Genomic DNA, 19,050 nt, shown 5'->3' on the forward strand with positions numbered 1-19,050 from the left:
ATCTGTGTGTACCATGTGTATACAGTGCCCTAAGACCAGAAAGAGGCACTGAATGGACCCTGGAAATGGAGTTACAAAGGGTTGTAAGCCTCCATGCGGATGCTAAGAATCAAATCTGGGTCCTCTAGAAGAGCAGCCAGTGGTTTTAACCACTCAAACCAACTCGCCAGTCCCTTTCCTTATAATTTTTATCATTTCATTGTTAAAAGCTTAAGTCTTAGCTGAGCCAGGTGTGGTAGCACATACTTTTAATCCCAATGCTCAGGAGATAGATGTCTGTCTGAGTTCGGGGCCAGCCTATTCCAGGAGTACAGGACAGCCAAGGATACACAGAAAACAACAACAACAAAAAAAGGTTTGAAACTGTCAAAAAAAAAAAAAAAAAAAAAAGACAGACAGACAGACTTTTGGAATCAAGTGGACTTTCCTCAAATTCTGTCGTATATTTTTTAAATGTTCTACTTGAGTACTCCGTTAAGTCACATGGCTATGAAATACATCTAGAATTACTTGTTTTCAGGATATGGACTGTCCACTCCAGGGTGAAACTGTTCATGCTGCGGCAGAGGCCTGCTTCTCATGGAGAGATAAACTGGCCATTCACACTACAAGAGAAACTAAAGCCTTCAACAGTTAAAACAAAACAAAAGCCAATCAAGAAAAAATGGGGAAAGGCTATATACTGAAATCCAACCAATACAGGCTTGCTCTTCTAGAGGAACCTGCTTCAATTCCCAGCACCCACATGGCAGCTCACAACTGTCTGTAACTCCAGTTCCAGGGCTTCTAATACCTCAGACAAACACACAGACAAAATACAAGTGAACAAAAAATAGAAATAAATTATTTTAAAAATGCAACCAACATAGTTGTTATATAACCCAAATTCAAATAACCAAGTTAACCAGTTAGAATTCCAGAAGGTGGTAGTGCACACCTTTAATCTCCCAGCACTCGGGAGGCAGAGGCAGGGGAATCTCTGAATTCAAGGCCAGCCTGGTCTATAGAGTGACTTCCAGGACAGCCAGGGCCACACAGAGAGACCCTGCCTGGAAAAACAAAATAATAACAACAACCACCTCAAGTCAGGCCGGGTGTAATGGAATGTGCCTTTGATCCTAGGACTTGGAAAGCACAAGCAGGTAGAACTCGAGACTGAAGTCAGCCTAGCCTACCTAACAAGTTCCAGGCCAACCATGGCTTCATAGTTAGACTTTGTGGCCTAAAACAAGGAACACACACACACACACACACACAGCCTTAGTCAGGGTACAAAAATTGAGATTTATAGTGTAGTGGGGTTCCACTGGGGATCAAACGTAGATCCTCAGTATATTAGCTGGACAAACACTCCACCACTGGGCTATGCTGGGTTTTTTTAATCTTTTTTATTCCCTAGAAACTTATAAAAGCTAGTTACCATTTCATCTTCTTGACCCTTGTTGATAGTCTTTTTTTCTTCTTTGTCCATTTCTACAGTGGCTTGAAAGATGCTGTGCTTCACAACTGGTGAAGATAACTGCAGGAAAAGAAACAATTGTTGGCTTTCTTTAACAACAGATCTTGGCTGTCCACCAGAACTAGGTGGTAAAACCCCACTGCTGATGACACCACACACTGAGAAATCAAGTTGGAACTGAGCTAGAAACTGTCCCATATGGATAGCTTTCCTAGTGCCAAAAGGTGCTGTGCAAGCTGCTGCTGGAGAAGTCGCTGGTCTTAACCAGGTATAGACTCTGTACTACAATAATAGCCTGTCAGGCAAAACATCCTCATGGGTACAACAGGGTCATGACTGTTATATACATAACCTTCTGATTGGATTTGGGGCCCGTTTCACAGGAAGGAAATCATGCTTTGACCTATAAACTTGAACTATAGCCCGTGGCTGGGCAAGTCTCAGGTCCTGGTGTGAACAAACCTATTATTCTTGTTTTGTCCAAACTTCAAATGTTTAGTAGATTATCACTGCTCCCAATCTTGGACAGAGAAACATCTTTCTGCAGTTAATGAAGCAATTCATAACTGGTAAAGTAGCTGTTGAAAGCTCAGCCCTAAACAGGACATCTATTTCATCCTCTCCAAGGCTCAAGGAACACCATGGAATTACGGGGGGGAGGAAGGCAGAAAAAAAAAAGAAAAGAACCAAAAGATGGAGAGAAATGTTGTGAAATATTGCCCTCGACACGACAGCTGCACTCACAACCTCACAACAACAAATATGGCCCAGCAACATTCCACAGTGGGCAGAGAAGGGGCTCAATGGGACCCTACACACCCGAGGAGGGATTGGTTGCTGGGGGAGGAGAGCAAATTTTTTCAGTGGAATACCCACTAGTGAGTTACCCAATCAACCCTAATTAAGTTCAATGGGTAATACCAAAACAAAAAAAGAACATGAAAGTAGGAAAGCTTGTTGAGAAAAACAAAGAATTCTGTGGAAGTGGGAGACAAGACGACAATGGGGGTGGAGGGATGGGTTTGCAAAAATATATTTTATGTGTATGAAACTGTCAAACAATGATTAATCATAAAAAAACAAAAACAAACAGAACACTTTAATATACCACGATGGTAGCTCACAACTTTAATCTCAACCCAACACTTGGAAGAGTAAGCAAATCTGTGAGTTCAAGGCCAGCCTGGTTTACATAGTGAACTCTAGGCCAGGCAAAGTTACAGTTACATAGACCCTATCTCAACAACCGCCTTTAATTTTTTTTTGTTTGTTTTTTGTAGTTTTGGTGTTTCCAGACAGGGTTCCTCTGTGTGGCCCTGGCTGTCCTGGAACTCTGTAGACCAGGCTGGCCTCAAACTCAGAGACCCGCCTGCCTCTGCCGCTCTACCCCTGCCTCCCGAGTGCTGGGATTGTGCACTACCATCACCTAGCCAAACTTAATTTTTTTTTAACGAACTTTAATTTCTATTACCTTGGCAAGAAAAATGGCACTGTTTTACATTTTATAAATTTCTTTAGTAATCTCTTTTAGTCATAAAAATAATCTTCCCTTTTTAGTAATCTCATTGGCTGGGTGTCAGCGGACTCAGTGACAAGCTTCATAAAGAGTAGGAACAATCAGGACTGTTCAGCCAGTGTACCTGGAATGGCTAGTTGAATGTTATCCTAATAAAAAAAATGGCTAGGATTTACTAATATGCATGTAACACATTCAGTATTTGTTAAGCACAACAGTCTCTAAGATCCAAACGTGGTGGTACACACCTATAATTAATTCCAGCATTCAGGAGGCAGAGCCAGGGTAATCAGAGTTTGAGGAGTCTGAGCTACTTAAGCTTAGGGAGACTCCTCTCCCACCTCATACACACTCCCCACTGAGCTTAGTTTTCTGGCTGTTGCCTGCTACTTTACTCTAAAGCATTTTAGCTCAAGGTAGATGAGTAAGACTCTCCTAAAACTGATGGATTAAAAAAGATTATTTCTCTCATAAGTTAAATTGTTACAAACCAAAGCTGCAGCAGGTATGGGTTTTACCTTCATGAATAGTGGAGGGCCAAGAACTGGAGTGTCATTGTTTCTGAGGTGCTGAGGAAGCCTGCCTAGGACACTGTGTATTACAGCTGAGTATTCTCCCACTGGGCTGTATCTGCAGCCCCCAGAAGACTTCCAGTGAGTGCAACCAACCAGCAATCAAAAATATTTAAGAGAAAGTACCTCTACATGTGCATTTTTTTTTATCATGAATAGCAAAGGAATAAACATGGGTTAAATGAAAACATTCCACCACCTTATGTAAGTCGTTAAGCATCTCAGACTTTAGCACCTGGCAGTCCTAGCATTAGCTGTCCATAATACAAATGGCCAGTTAGATTTAAGTCATCGGTTTTAACCTCTTCTTCCCTCACTGGCCTAGAGCTCACTATGTAGACCAGCTAGGCCTTGAATTCATAGATCTACCTGAGTGCTGAACTAAAGGCATCTGTCACCACACTCAGAAAGCTCTAACTTGTAATACAGTATCAACACACACACCCAGCATAAACAAAACTCTTTTTAACAACATCTACAGTAACTATAAAAGTTTACAGGCTAAAACTGAAAAGTCTGAGTCACTGCATTAAAACAAGGATAGAAGAGCTGGTGAGATGGCCTTGCCACAAAAGGCTAATGACCTGAATTTGACACTCTGAATCCACAGTGGAAGAGAATGGCCCCCTGAAAGCTATCCTGACACCCAACATGAGCTTCAAAGGGAGTGTGCGCATGCACGCCACACACTAAAAATAAGCACATAAAACAGGGCTTGTCTCTGCAGAATACAGTGGAACACTATCACCTCCCTCAATTTAGACTGCATGCTGCCTCTGTCTCCCAGGCTAAAGGCATGTACCACCTCACCCAGCTTGGGGCTAATTTTTGATAACAAATTTTGGTCATTTCACCTCACCACCATCTTTACATAGAGAGAAACTACTTCCAGTCTTTAAACTTAAATTTTTATTTTATTACTGTTTGTGTGTGTGAGTGTAGATGGGCATTCCACAAAGTGTGTGGTGATCAAGGCAACTAAGTCAGTTCTCACCTTCTACCATGAGTGACAGATACTGAATTCATGTCATTAGGTTTGTGAGACAAGCACTTTTACCCACTGAACCATCTCACTAGCCCCGCTTCCAGTTTTTATAATCCTCAGTTCCAAATAGTGATCAGATTTTTCCACATGTCTAACACAACAATAGACAAGAATGAAAACGATTTACTGAAGTAAACATGAGGCAATGAAAGAAACTTGTAATAAACACTGTGAAGCTAAAACAACATGCTCTACACTTGTTCCGGTTTACTGAAGACAGACAGATCAGCAAACTCAACAGGGCCCAGCAGTCTCTAAGCTGCTAAGGCTGCGAGTCAAAGGAGACACAAATTATGCCACAAACAAAAAGATCTGTTAGAAATAAAGAGCAATGTGGGCATGGTGGCCCACCTATAAACCTAGAAGCTAAAAAGTGGAGGCAGAAGGATCAAAGCTCAGGGTCAGCCTCAGCTACAGGCCAGCTTGGACTACACGAGATCCTGCCTCAAAATAAAACAAAAACAAAAACCCCAAACAACAAGAACAAAACACACAAACAAACAAGGGAGGAAAGAGAAAGGAAAAGGTCCCCTAACTTTCTCCCCCCCCCCCTTTTTTTTTGATAAGGTTTCACTATGTAGCACCAGCTGGCCTCAAACTTACTTGTACACCATGCTGGCTTCAGAGATGCCCTGCCTCTCTACTGGATTAAAGGTTAAAGGTATTTGCCACTACAACTAGCTCCAAGCCTTCAACTAAATACTTACTGAGATATACTTACTAAATACTTGCCAAGATACTGTCAGTGCCAAACCCCCACGCCCCAAGACAGTGACAAAAATACACACACATTCATTGCACCCTTTTTCCATAGGTCTTGCTATATACAGATGCCTGGCCGTATACTTACTATGTATGTAGTCCAGACTAGACCAAACTCATGGCAACCCTTTTTAGCTCAGCCTCCAGAGTGCTGGGATTATAGAAAGGAACAAGTATGACTAGCTGGAATTGCCATTAAAAGTCAATGTTTTCATTGGGCCCATTTACTATTTACAATTTTCTCTAAATTTCATTAAGTTGACCTTTATTTAGGATTAAGTATACTCACAAGATCTTGAACAGTTAAAAAATATATATATATAGAAAGAACTACTGCAATTATTTTTGAGTTATCATATGGTAATTGGGTAGGACAACCTATACTTAAATTTTCCTAAATAATCACTGACCATATTACATTGAAGCTCTTTATACAAGAATTACTTCTCTGCAAGTCAACTGCTTTAAGACAAAAGTAACGCCTTACAAATTTTACCAAAGTTATCAAATGATAAAATTAATTTAAAGATAAAATTGTTCTAAAAATCATCCATTATCACTAACTTTACATATAATCATACACCTCAGAAGAAACCCTTCAAATACACTTGGAAAACTAATAATTCCAACTGTGTTTATATTTAAAACATGCCTACTATAAATGTATAATTAAATGTAAATGTTTACATAAATAAATCTGTAATATTTCAATGACTCCATAAAGATAAAAATATCTTAAAATACAATGTATATTATGCATTTAATATGCAGGATGCATATTAAATACTTTTCTGTCATATAGCCAGTTAAGACATTTGAATCATTAACAGCAACTTTCAAAAACACACTGAACAAAGCACACTTTTAGTGACATTTTTCCCAATCAATTTCCACATCACAAAAGATAAAGAAAATTTTCTTACCAATAGCATTACACCATTGTTCCTCTGATGCTGATACTTCAGCTTTCAAAAGCTGGCTGTTTGTATAAAATTAAACCATAAAAATCCATACAAACATTAGAATTTTATGCCAAAATATTGATTGCTTTTAAAATAATTAAGATACTGAAATTTAGGACTTTTTAATTCAGCAAATTTCCATGAGTTTTAGAAGATAGACACTTCTGTTTTTTGTCACTGGTAGAACTACTATTTGAATAAACCCTACTCTGCTAGCACACACAGCACTAGTCACAATGCAGGCCTGAATCTTGATGCTATCTGGGCAGCAAAGGGCTAGGCTATTGTCCTTAGCCAAACCCTTCCTTGAATTTATAATGAAATGGATTTGCTTCATGGGGAGGGGAAAAAAATGCAGTGGAGGACAAAGTGAAACTATCAGAAATAAAAGTCACCAAGTTTAATATAATGCTTACTCCCTAATGCGCACATTCCATAATTATTAAGAACCACTGAAATTAGTCTTTAGTGTGTTCTACAAGTTGCCAGACTTTATTTCTTCAAACAAGACAAACTGGCATCAATAGGGAAAGAACTCCAAAAATGTCTTAGATGTCTTGTTTTCCACAAGCATAATCTGTTCATTTGAGCCAAATGTGGTGTATATAGCTGTAATCCAGCATTCAGGAGACTGACGCAGAATAATGAATTCAAGGTCAGTCTGAGGCCCTGTCTCAAAACAGAATTCCCAAAAGTTTCTTTTCACAAGGTACTTTACAGAATGACCAGTAACTTAATTAAAACTTTAAGCACAGCAATTTTAAGTATTAAATTTTGTTTTTCTTTTGGAAGAAGGACTCCCATGTAGCCCAGGCTGGTCCTGCACTCACTCTGTAATTGTTTCTGACCTCCACATGAGTGCTGTGGCATGCAAATGCCTGCATCCCAACATGATATATATACACAAATGAAACTTTATAAACAAACATTTAACCCCCCTTTTTTTTTCGGGAGATAAGGTCCTGATTATAAACACAGCAACTGACGTTCTCAATATTATTTAAATTTATAGCACCCATACAAACCCACAATTCAAAATTTCTATTTTATGCAACTAAAATAAAATGTGTCCTGGAACACTTAAGTTCTAACTGTCTCTATAAATCCCTATGTAAAAAGAGTAACAAAATCTGTGACAACTCTGAGGACAGAACTGAACTTCAAATCAGCTCCTAACAATAAAAATGACATAATATAGCTTAATGAATACATGGAAATTTTATAGATACCAGCTAAATTTTAACAAAGGTTTTAGCAATGACCACTTTATCACTTCCCATCTCAGACTTTCTCTTATAATACATGCTTTTGTTTCTGTGTTTAGGCTTAAGGAAGACTATTGTGTCCAATATACACCAAACCAAAACTGTATTTACATTTTTCAAGTAAACTTTTTGTATAATGTTTTTTCTATATTATACTGCAATGTGATAGGTATAACAAGGTAAGTTATAATTAGGCCACAACAATATAATTACCTATATTGGGAATAATATGAAGCATGAGTTCAGCCCACACTATTTTAAAATCACTTATTATATGTATTATTTTTAAAATGAGCATTTTTATTTACAGGTATCCCATATGGTTAACACCGTCCTCATGAGACAAAATAGTTTATATAAAAGTTTGGTTGGTTGGTTGGTTGGTTGGTTGGCTGATGTTTTAAAGACAGAGTCTCAGGTAACTCAGGCTGCCCTCCAACTTCCTATGCAACTAAGGCTGACCTGGAGCCTCTACCTCCAGAGTGTTGGGATTATAAGCATATGCCATACCAGTTTGCATTTTTAAGATGTCTATTTAAGGAGGAAAGGGGAAAGGCAGTGGAGAAGTAATGGGGTGAGACAATGACATATACATAAAAGCACCATATTAAAAACTATTTTGTATGCAAACCTAAAATTTAATTTAAAAAATAATGGTGCGTGCTGTAATGCTAGCATTGGGAGAGTGGTAGGAAGATCAAGAATTCAAGGTCTCATGAAACCCCTGCTCAGATGTAGCCCACAGATTCAGTCTCCACATGGGATCCCTAGTAAGGGGAGTGGGGACTGTCTCTGTCTTTAACTCAGTGGCTGGTCCTCTGATCACATCCCCCTGGTGGAGGAAGAGGAGGTAGCCTTGCCAGGCCACAGAGGAAGACAATGCAGACAGGCCTAATGAGATCTGATAGGCTAGGGTCAGACAGAATGGAAGGAGGCCCTCCCCTATCAGTGAGCTAGGGGAAGGGCATAGAGGGAAAAGAGGGAGGGAGGGTGGTATTAGGAGAAGAGGAGGGAGAGGGGCCACAGCTGGGATACAAAGTGAATAAATTATAATAAATAATAATTAATTTATTAAAATTTAAAAAAACAAATTCAAGGTCTCTTTAGCTACATGGAAATTTGAGCTCAGCTTCAACTTCATATGATCTGGAAAAATTCAAGTCTGCTTATGTGATTCAAACATACTTTCAATTATTCAAGTCAGTATTTCTTTCTCATACATGTGACACTTCCAAACTCCATGCTCAAGGTTAAGAGTTAGCAAAGTGTTATAATGACTAGATCAATTTCAAAGTCTTATCCATCCATTATGAAAAAAAAAAAATGCTACAGCAAGCAGGACTTTGAAAACAAATATTCTGAAGACAGAATAGTTAAAACTGGCTGGACAAAAAAAAATAAAAATAAAAAAAAATAAAAAAAAAAAAACCAGCCTAGAAAGAAAACTGTCTCTGCCACCCAAGACAAAAGTCAATGTATTAACCAACTGGTAAACCATCCTCTGGGCTGGAGTGAAAAGACTGAATAATGTATATATAAACTTCTGTTTCTAGAATGCATGGCTCAACCCTAAACTCTGCAAACACTCTCTTTGGCTGAATCTCAAGTCACTTTATTTTTTGGCATTTCCAAAGCTACTTTACAAGCACACTTCACAACCCAGGGCCAAACAGAAACTTACCAAATGCTCTCCCACTAAGCTACAGTTAGTTCAATTCCTTTCTTTTCTACATCTTGGTTCAGCTCAGTAAAAATATTAACAACCCACAATACAGATATAGTGATAAATAGCAGCCAATTCTTTATTTTGTTTTTTGTTTTTCAAGATAAGGTTTCCCTGTATAGCTCTGGCTGTTCTGGAACACACTCTATATAGACCAGGCTGTCCTCTAATTCAGAGGTCCACCTACCTCTGATTAAAGGCCACCACTGCCTGGCTACAAATTCTTATTTTATTGAACTCATCTATAGAATTAAGTAAGCAAGTATACCATCATATTAAGAACAGAAGAAACTGGATGTGATGGTGCACACTTTTAATCCCAGCACTCAGGAGGCAAAGGCTGTGAGTTCCATGTCTGTCTGTTCTACATAGTGAATTCTAAGCCAACCAAGCTATAGAGAGACCTTGTACCCACCCCACCACCCAAAAAAAACAAAACAAAAAAAAAAAGCCAGAATGGTGGTGCATATCTTTAGTCCCAGCACTGAGAGCTTTAGAGGCAGGTGGATCTCTGAGTTCAAGCCAACCAGTCTACAGACCTGTTCCAGGACAGCCAACCACACAAAGAAACCTTGTCTCAAGAAACCAAAAAGACAAAAAGCAGACTATCCTACCTTCCAAAACAAAGATCACAGAGTAGGAGCATTAGCTTTCACTTGTCCACAGACAAACCAGTAAGAACTATTTATGCACATCCTTAAATTTATCTTGGTCTCAATTTCTCCACCAATACAAGGCCGATGAAATAACACCTAAGGTGGATTCAATCACAAAAAAAGTTTTGCCTTACAAGAGCAAAGGCACTAAATGGAGTGATGCATGTCTTAATCCCAGCACTCAGAAGGCAGAGGCAGGTGGATTTCTCTAAGTTCAAGGCCAACCTGGTGTCTATATTGAGCTTCGGGACAGCCAGAGCTATGTACACAGATCCTGGCAGAGAGAGAGAGAAAAACCAACCAAAGCATAGGCACTATATACACCTGCTCTTTCATTCTTTCAACTGTAGGTGGCAACCTAATATTGCTAAGAAAAAAATAGATGGCTGAAATTAACTAAAATGTTCAGGTTAAGATGAAGTATTATACATCAATTTGTCTAGTAAGCCTGAAGAAAGGGGGTTATTTCCTGAAGCACTATGTTCACGTATCTCAGCAAAAAATGAAATGCACAACAAAAAACATAATGTTGGCTGGGCATGATTGACACAGGCCTTTAAAATCCCAGCATAGATAGACAGACAGACAGATAGGCAGACAGACAAACAAAAGTATATGGTAAAACAATTAGCCATTAAACTGGTAGAGAAAAAAAACAAACAAGAAAGGGGCAAGGTGTACCCTTAATACTGATACCAAGATTGAATTCTGAGGTTAGTCTGGGAGAGCACTAATTAAAAAAAAGTATAATGACGTGTGTGTGTATGTGTGTGTGTAAGTCATAATAAAATTCACTACTTTATAGATCAACTTAGAATTAATCATTAGTAACCAGGTGCAATAGAACACGCCTATAATCCCTGTGAGCTCAAAGCCATCCTGGTCTACAAAGGAGTCCAAGACAGGTTACAAAGAGAAACCCTGACCCCCCCCAAAAAAAAATATCGATACATAGACAGATAACAAAAAATAAAAATAAATTTAACAAAAAGAGAAAAAAAAAAAAAGAGAGAGAAGCCTAGCATAGTGGTGGCAACACTTATAATCTCAGCACTCTGAAAATGGAAACAGAGGATCTGGTATTCAGGGCCATTCTGAGCTATACTGTGACTTCTGAGACTGACCTGGTGGACTACATAAAAATAAAAAGTGACCTGGACATGGTGGCACAGGGCTTTAATCCCAGAACTGGGGAGTTCGAGGCAGGCAGTTCTCTGGCCAGCCGGGTCTACAGAGTGAGTTCCAGGATAGCCAAAGCCACACAGAGAAACTCTATACTGAAAAACCAAAAATTTGAGTCAGAAGTGCTGGTGTATACTTATAATGCTTGGGAGGCTAAGACAGGAAAAACATGAGTTTAAGCCAATCTAGGCTACATAAGATCTAAGCTATGTAAGAGTATATAGCTTTAGTGTATACACAAGACCTTGGGTTTGATCCTCAATAAAAGGGGAAAGGGAGCGGGGGAAAAAATCTATACTATCTTTTAAAAAACTGACTGATGGCATCTTTAAATTTAAAATGTATATATAGCTAAATCGAACAATTCTAAAATTCAGGGCATGTGTTATCTATACTAGAAATGTATGCATAAAATATATCCAAACATTTTGTTTGGAACAAAACCTAAGCCCCTTAGAATCTATCTTAATGTCGGAAAACAGAATGATGGACTGCTTATGAAATTAAAGCAAGACCAGGGAGGGAGTGTGGGGCTGGGGAGGGAATGAGGGAGCGGGATACAGCTGGGACACAGAGTTAGCAAAATGTAACTAAAAAGAAAAATAAAATTAAAAAAAATACAAACACTGAATAAGTATTGTAGAGGTCACCAGTATCATAGACATCAAGTTCCTCTGCATAACTGAGTAAATTTTTTGTTTTCCCCTCACCTTTGAAGGTGATAATGAAACTTGCAATGTAAAAACTCACTGGAACAAATAAAAGGTTATTTTAAAACAAGCAAAATAGTATAACAGAGACTGACAATACAATAAAGATTAAGAAAACAGGAATTTCAGTAAGTCTATCTATGTAAACAAGGCAAACTGCCAAATGAGTCTAATTACTCCAACCTAAAATCTGTAATTCAGATTTAAAGTTAAGGGTTTCTTTGAATAGTAAATAAATGGAAGGTTCTCTCATTTAATGCAAATTAGTGTCAGCTTAAAACTATACTATTAACTGAAATCACTAATAACTTGGTTGACATTTAAATTGATGACTGAAATCTAAATTCATTAATTCTCAGACTGCTATTTTCCAGAGCTAAAACTGGAGTGCTTTTAAAATAAATGTTATTGCTGCTGACAGCGGGTGGCTGGTGATACATGGGTCACCGCACAGAGTGCTCAGTTAGTATATTGTTCTTATTTCTCAAAATTAATTGGTGCATGTACACTGTTAGTAGTGAGTACACGTTCTACTATCACTAATGTATTTAAAATGACTACACTACAGCTGACTGTCAAACAGGTAATAGCATGCGCACAACTACAGCAGCAGAGTGGACAGGAAGAGCCGGGATCAAAGAGGAACAGAGAATAATGACAAAGAAGAAAACAATAAGAAGAAAAATGTCCAGAGAATGTATTATATTCCTAAATCCTCAGTATGTTTGGGAGGTAGAAAGCCCAGAAATCTGTTTTATAACAAGGTCTTATATAGAACAGGCTGGCCTACAACTTGTTGGGTATGACCTGGAATTCATGATACTCCGATCCTCCTGACTCCACTTCCTGAGTTCTGGGCTTACAGGCCTGAGCCACAATGCCTGGTGAATTATGTGGTGAATGTGGGGAAGGGAGGTTTAAAATCCTAGGCTTCCTATGTGTTAGGTAAGCACTGGACCAACCTAAGCTACACTTCCAACACCTTGGTTTTATATTATGTATACACACATACATACACATATTAACAGAAAGCCTAATGCTTACTTTCATTAACTCAGCATGATTTGCTTCAGGATTACTGCACTGCTTTCAAAAAAATCTGTTTCATTAGAAAATTCATTACATGTATTACATGTTTCATTAGAAAATTCAACACATGTATCTATTACATGTATTCTTTTTTTTTTTTCTAAGACAATTTCTCTATACAGCCTTGGCTGTCCTGGACTCTTTTGTAGACCAGGCTGGCCTCAAACTCAGAAATCCGCCTGCCTAGCCTCCCTGAGTGCTGGGATTATTTATAGGTGTGTGCCATCACGACAGGCTCTAATTAGTACCTTTTTTAAAAAAAAAAAATTAAATTATTTTTTTAATTAGTTACATTTTTAAATTATTTTTTTAATTAGTTAAATTTATTAACTTTGTATCCCAGCTGTATCCCACCCTCCTTCCCTCATCTTCTCCCTACCCTTTTCAAAGTCCATGGCTAGGTGAGGACCTCCTCCCCTTTCATCTGACCCTAGCTTATCAGGTATCTTCAGGCCTGGCTGCAAAGTCCTCCTCTGTGGCCTTAGCAGGGCTGTTCCTCCATGGAGGGGGGGGGGGGTGTCAAAGAGCCAGCCATTGAGTTCATGTCAGAAATATTCCCTGTTCCCCTTACTAGGGTACCCATTTGGTTTTAAAGCAAAGAAAAAATTGTTTTCTAGAAAGGCAACCATGGGATAAAACTACAATAAAAAGCCTTGACAACAAGTTAAAGAATGACAATGGCCGTACTTTTTCACATTACTTTCCAAAAATCCATTAAACCAATTGTTGCTACAAACAAAGCTGATCCATTTACTCCTGAAAAAAGAAAAAAAAAAAAAAAAACAGTAACCAGGCTTCCAAGATGGCCCACAAATGCCTTTTCTACTTCTCACAATTCTGCTTAACTACACTTTCCATTTTCCTAGCCTAACTAGAAAGGAAAGCAGCCAAGTACCAAGCTACTATTTCCTATGCCCCTGTATGTTTTTTAACAATGTCACTGGGGACAAAGTATAGCACTACTGGAACATCTATGATGGCAACAACCACTCATCAGTTTTCCACACTGATCTCTCATTTTCAGACCCACAGATTCAACCTTTCCATGCTTGTTTAGAGACAGCTAAAACTCAACCTTTCTTCAAAACATCCTGCCCTTCAAACTTTGTAATTTGTCTAAAACAACAAATTTAGAAATCCAGACTCCACTACTTAACACCTTCTACATTCAAATGGGCACCATTTCTACCCTTTCCACTCAACCTCACAAACCCTATCTCTACTAACACTGCATGATTCAGGTCCTTTTCCTAGCCTCCCTCATTCACATCTATGTATGTGAACCAACTATGACCTCTACGCTCCCTGTGTGAAGTCTCAGGAGCCTGCCACTGTCTGCAATAGCATTTACCAAAGTAGTAACAGTGTCTCCAAAGCATTTCAAAAGATTCTCTGCTCATAGAAATTGAATAAATGGTAGTTTAACCAAAGTTAAAAACACTGCTCTCTAGCTACCATCTGAAAGCCTCACAATGCATGTATTTCTTTCTCTACCACCGTGGAAGTGAAGTCCAAAATAAAAACTACAAGACTTTTAGAGCCTTTAGAATCTGGCATTTATCAACTGCTATCATTCACACAAACTTTACATCCCTTTCACACAGAGCACAATTTGCAGCTTTTCATATTGCCCTACCACTTCCTGACTCCGTTCTTCTGTATACAATACTCCTTCTGCCAAGAATGCCTTCCCAAACCTAGTCTGGCTGAGGAGCTGCTATGAATCCTTCAAGCCAACTCAAGCCGCTAAGATTTCTTTGACTGTTCTTTCTATCTCCTGATAGAGGACTCCTACCACTTTCCCCCACTACTCCTGTCAGAGCGGTTACTAAAGACATCAAACTTAGCCTTAAAAGCTGAAGGCTGAGACTCAAGCTAGTACCCAGTAATGTATATCAAATCAATGTAATGAGGTAAAACCAGAGGTGGACTTTTTCTTCTTTTTCTGGGCAAAATCTTACAATAAATTTTGGGTGTGGGCATGCTCCCACATTTCAACCCTATAGCCCCTTTCCAACTAACTTAGCCAGATTCCTTCCTGACCTGTAACCCTCCCTATACAAACTCATCACAATGTTATTTATGTCCCTCAAATTAATTCCTCTTTGATGTGGTGCCCCTAATGGTGTGTGTGGTGACCCCAAACATATTATTTCATTGCTACTTCATAACTGTAATTTTGCTACTGTTATGAATCATAATGTAAATATCTGGTATGAGGATTATCTGGTATGTGACCCCAAAGGGGCTATGACCCACAGGTTGAGAACCACTGCTCAAGCATTATTCTGCATATTAGAAGTGACAGCTGGGGACTGGGGAAGAGGGTTTAGCAGGTAAAGTAGCTTGCAAAGACTTGTGTTAAGAGGGCCAGAACCAATGCAAAATAACCAGTTTGGGCTCAGCCTGGAGGCAGGCAGATACCTAAGGATCACTGACCAGCTAGTCTCAGAATAGCAAGAGAAATGGTCTTTAAAAAAAGATAGAGGGGGCCTCTGAGGCAAACATGGGATCACATTGAGGTGTCGGACGATGAGGAAGAGCCGCACCCCAACATCAACACGGCCAGCCTCTTCCGCTGGCGGCACCAAGCCGGGGTGGAACGCATGGAGCAATTTCAGGAGAAAGAGGAATGGACCAGGGCTGCCGTGGGCAGCAAGCTGAAGGAGCTGGAAGTAGCTGAAGGAACTGGAAGTGGCTGAAGGCAGTGGCCAGGTGGAGCTTGAGCGGCTTCAAGCTCAGGCACAGCAGCTGCGCACAGAGAAGCGAAGCTGGGAGCAGAGGCTGGAGGACATGGGCAAGAAGAACATGCCCTGAAATGTGGACACGCTCAGCAAAGATGGTTTCAGCAAGCCTGAGAAGGCAGAGGGAGACTCGGAGACAAGGGAGCAGAAACACAAGACCTTTGTTGAAAAGTACGAGAAACAGATCAAACATTTCGGCATGCTCCACCACTGGGATGAGAGCCAGAAATACCTATCAGACAATGTCCACCTGGAGACAGCCAGCTACCTGGTTATCTGGTGCACTGACCTGGAAGTGGAAGAGAAATGTGCACTGATGGAGCAGGTGACACACCAGACCATGGCGATGCAGTTATCCTAGAGCTGGCCAAGAGTCTGAAGGTCGACCCCTGGGCCTTCACGAGATCAAGACTGCTGACCAGCAGTACATGGAGGGCTTCAAGTATGAACTGGAGGCCTTTAATAAGCATTTTCCAAGCTATGACTAGAGAAGGCCATGAAGGAGTATGAAGAGGAGGAGCACAAGAAGAGGCTGGGCCCTGGTGGCCTGGACCCTGTGGAGGTCTACCAGTCCCTGCCTGAGGAGCTGCAGAAGTGCTTTGATGCGAAGGATGTGCAGATGCTGCAAGATGCCATCAGCAAGATGGATTCCACCGATGCCAAGTATCACATGCAGCAATGTATCAATTCTGGCCTCCAAGTCTGGTGAGACCAAGTCTGGGTCCCCCAAGTCTAGTGAGGCCAAGGAGGGGGATGAGGCAGGCCCCGGGGACTTATTGCTAGAAGCTGTCCCCAAAGTGGCAACGAGAAAGATGTCAGTGCATGACCTGCCCTAGCCACTGCCACCGGCCTACAGGCTTCTGCGGGTCCTTCTCCAGAAAAGGAAACCTAGCCACCATGCTCCTAGCTCCCGACTTCCTTCACTCCTGCTGCCCCTCACATCCTGGCCCATGGCCTGACCCACATCCCCTGTCTCTGGCCTGTCACCAGCACTCGTCCGACCCTCTGCTTCCGGTTGAGGGGCTCTGCTGCCTGCGGCCTCCCCACCCCATTAGCATTGTGCCAAAGTCCTGGGGGTCTGGGGAGGAGCAGCAGTTGCCAGGTTGGTCCACCGGGTAGGGGATACACATGTCCCCAGCTGGTCAGGGTCTGTCCCTATGGGTCTGTTGTCATTGTTTTTCTTTTGTCTAGCTTTCTGTCCTGCAGCTGGCAACAATGCCCAATAAACAGTTCCAGGTGTATGTGAGGTGGAGAGATAGAGGGGCTGGAGATATGGTTCAGTGGTTAAGAGCACTGGCTGAAAAAGGGGCAGTGGTGGTGGCTTATATCTTTAATCCCAGCATTTGGGAGGCAGAGATATGCTCAAGGCCAACCTGGTCTATAGAGTGAGTTAGTTCCAGGACAGCCAGGACTACACAAGAAAAAAAAAAAAAAAAAAAAAAAAAAAAAAAAAAAAAAAAACAAAAGAAACACAAAAAAAAAAAAAAAAAAAAAACAAAAGAAAGCATCATCTGCTCTTCGAGAGGGTACATGTTCAATTCCCAGCACCCACATGGTTGTTCACAAGAAACTCTAAACTTCAGTTCTAGAGAGTCCAACACTCTCTTCTGGCTTCCACGGGTACTAGGAACGTGTGCACGTGGTACACAGAGACATACATAAAGACAAGACACACAAGATGCAATATAAAACATTTAAAAAAACAAAACAAAACAAAACAAAAAACCTATTAAGGTAGAACAGGAGCTTGAGAGATGGCTTAGAAGAGCACTTCATGTTCCTCTAGAAGACCCAGGTTTGGTTTCCAGCACCCATTATTATCAGGTAGCTCACAATCTCCTCCAGGAATCAGGAACCTGAGAAAAAAAACACACACATACACAAGGTCGAAGGCTGCAGACAGCTCAGAGAGAAGTCTTGGTGCACAAGCATTAAGAGTTAAGTTCTGTTCACTAGGCCCCATTCAAAAGCTAGACATGGCAGGCCATCTGTAACCCTAGGGCTTGCAAGGAAGACAGATAAGAGCCAAGAGCTTACTTCCAGACATTCTAGCCAATCTGCGAGCTCCAGGTTTGGTGAGAAAGACCTTGTCTCAAAAAACTAAAGTGGAGAAGCCACAAAAAAGAAACCCAATGTCAACCTCTGACCAACAACATACCCACATACAAATATGAAGGCAAATGGCCACTGAGAAATACTTGAGGTTGTCTCTCCACACAAGTATGCTCATATGTGCATACAATAGCTGCATACATGTGCACCTATATGAACACACACATATGGCAAGTACACTCACACACTACACAGTATCAACAGTCTCCTAATAGTATCAACTTTTAGTTAACCTTTTCATTATGTTTCATCCTTTGGTATAATCCCAGGAAAACTTCACATTTTCATGGCTACCTAGAAAGGCATTAAGTTCTAAAAGCTGACAAACCTAAAATTAATTTCTACGTAAGAAAATGAAGAAGGAAATTTAATTTAAAAAAAATAATAATAAGGGCTGGAGTGATGGCTCGGAGGTTAAGAACACTCACTGCTCTTCCAAAGGTCCTGAGTTCAATTCCCAGCAACCACATGGTGGCTTATAACCATCTATAGTAAGATCTGGTGTGCAGGCAGAATGTTGTATAAATAATAAATAAATCTTTAAAAAAAAATAAAAAAAAGAAAAAGAAAAAAGCATGTCCATCTCATTAATAGGAAAATCATGCTTATCAATTCAAATATGTCCTACAGTAAATTTATGATTTATTATCAATAAGTGTAATACTTGTATATCTTTATTTTATATTACTGTGTACCTTACGTCACATAAAACAGAGAGAGATGCCAGGCAGCACAAAGAGACAGATAAATCACACAAGGGTCGGGGGCAGTGGCATGCCTGAAATCCCAGCACTCTGGGAGACAGGGGCAGTCGGCTCTACGGATCTATGTGACTTCAAGGCCAACCTACCTTAACACTGGCTACTCTTGCAGAAGAGCTGGGTTCAATTCCCAGAACCATCTGTTACTCTAATACCAGAGGTTCTCATGCCCATTTCTGGCCTCAAGAGCGCCAGGCATGCACAAGGTGTACAAACTTACATGGAACCAAAACACCCATGCACAGAAAATTTTTAAAGGGAAAAAATGATTAAGAAAAAAGTTTAAAACTTTGACAAGCAATCAAAGACAACTCTTAAAGGTTGATTCTCCAAGAGCCATTAATTCCAGCACTCCAGAGGCAGAAGCAGGCAGACCTTTTGAGTTTGGGGCTACACAGTGAAACCTTGTCTTGAAAAAAACAAACAAAGAGCTGATTCTCCAAAGAGTAGAGTGGGTCTCAACCTCCCATTGTGGTGACCCCCAACCATAAA

The 19,050-nt window shown here is 40.2% G+C and overlaps 1 protein-coding gene and 1 pseudogene across 8 annotated transcripts in view; one reads left to right on the forward strand and one right to left on the reverse strand.

Moving 5' to 3' along the window:
• The window catches only part of Atp13a3 (ATPase 13A3), a 76,674-nt gene that overhangs the window by 50,273 nt on the left and 7,351 nt on the right, over positions 1 to 19,050 (reverse strand). For 6 of the 8 annotated variants that reach the window (XM_060370181.1, XM_060370182.1, XM_060370178.1 and 3 more), the window contains exons 3-4: positions 6,278 to 6,333; positions 1,421 to 1,519 (exon numbers count right to left, since the gene is read on the reverse strand). In XM_060370181.1, the coding sequence (XP_060226164.1) occupies positions 1,421 to 1,519; positions 6,278 to 6,286 (108 nt within the window). In that variant the 5' untranslated portion in view covers positions 6,287 to 6,333. Of the gene's footprint in view, positions 1 to 1,420; positions 1,520 to 5,442; positions 5,506 to 6,277; positions 6,334 to 19,050 lie in introns of those variants that run through there. The other 2 variants (XM_060370180.1, XM_060370179.1) reach the window with 2 other exon arrangements.
• LOC110552513 (hsp90 co-chaperone Cdc37-like) lies at positions 13,619 to 16,511 on the forward strand (annotated as a pseudogene).

Source organism: Meriones unguiculatus, chromosome 17 (assembly GCF_030254825.1).
Source record: "Meriones unguiculatus strain TT.TT164.6M chromosome 17, Bangor_MerUng_6.1, whole genome shotgun sequence".
Lineage (NCBI taxonomy): Eukaryota > Metazoa > Chordata > Mammalia > Rodentia > Muridae > Meriones > Meriones unguiculatus.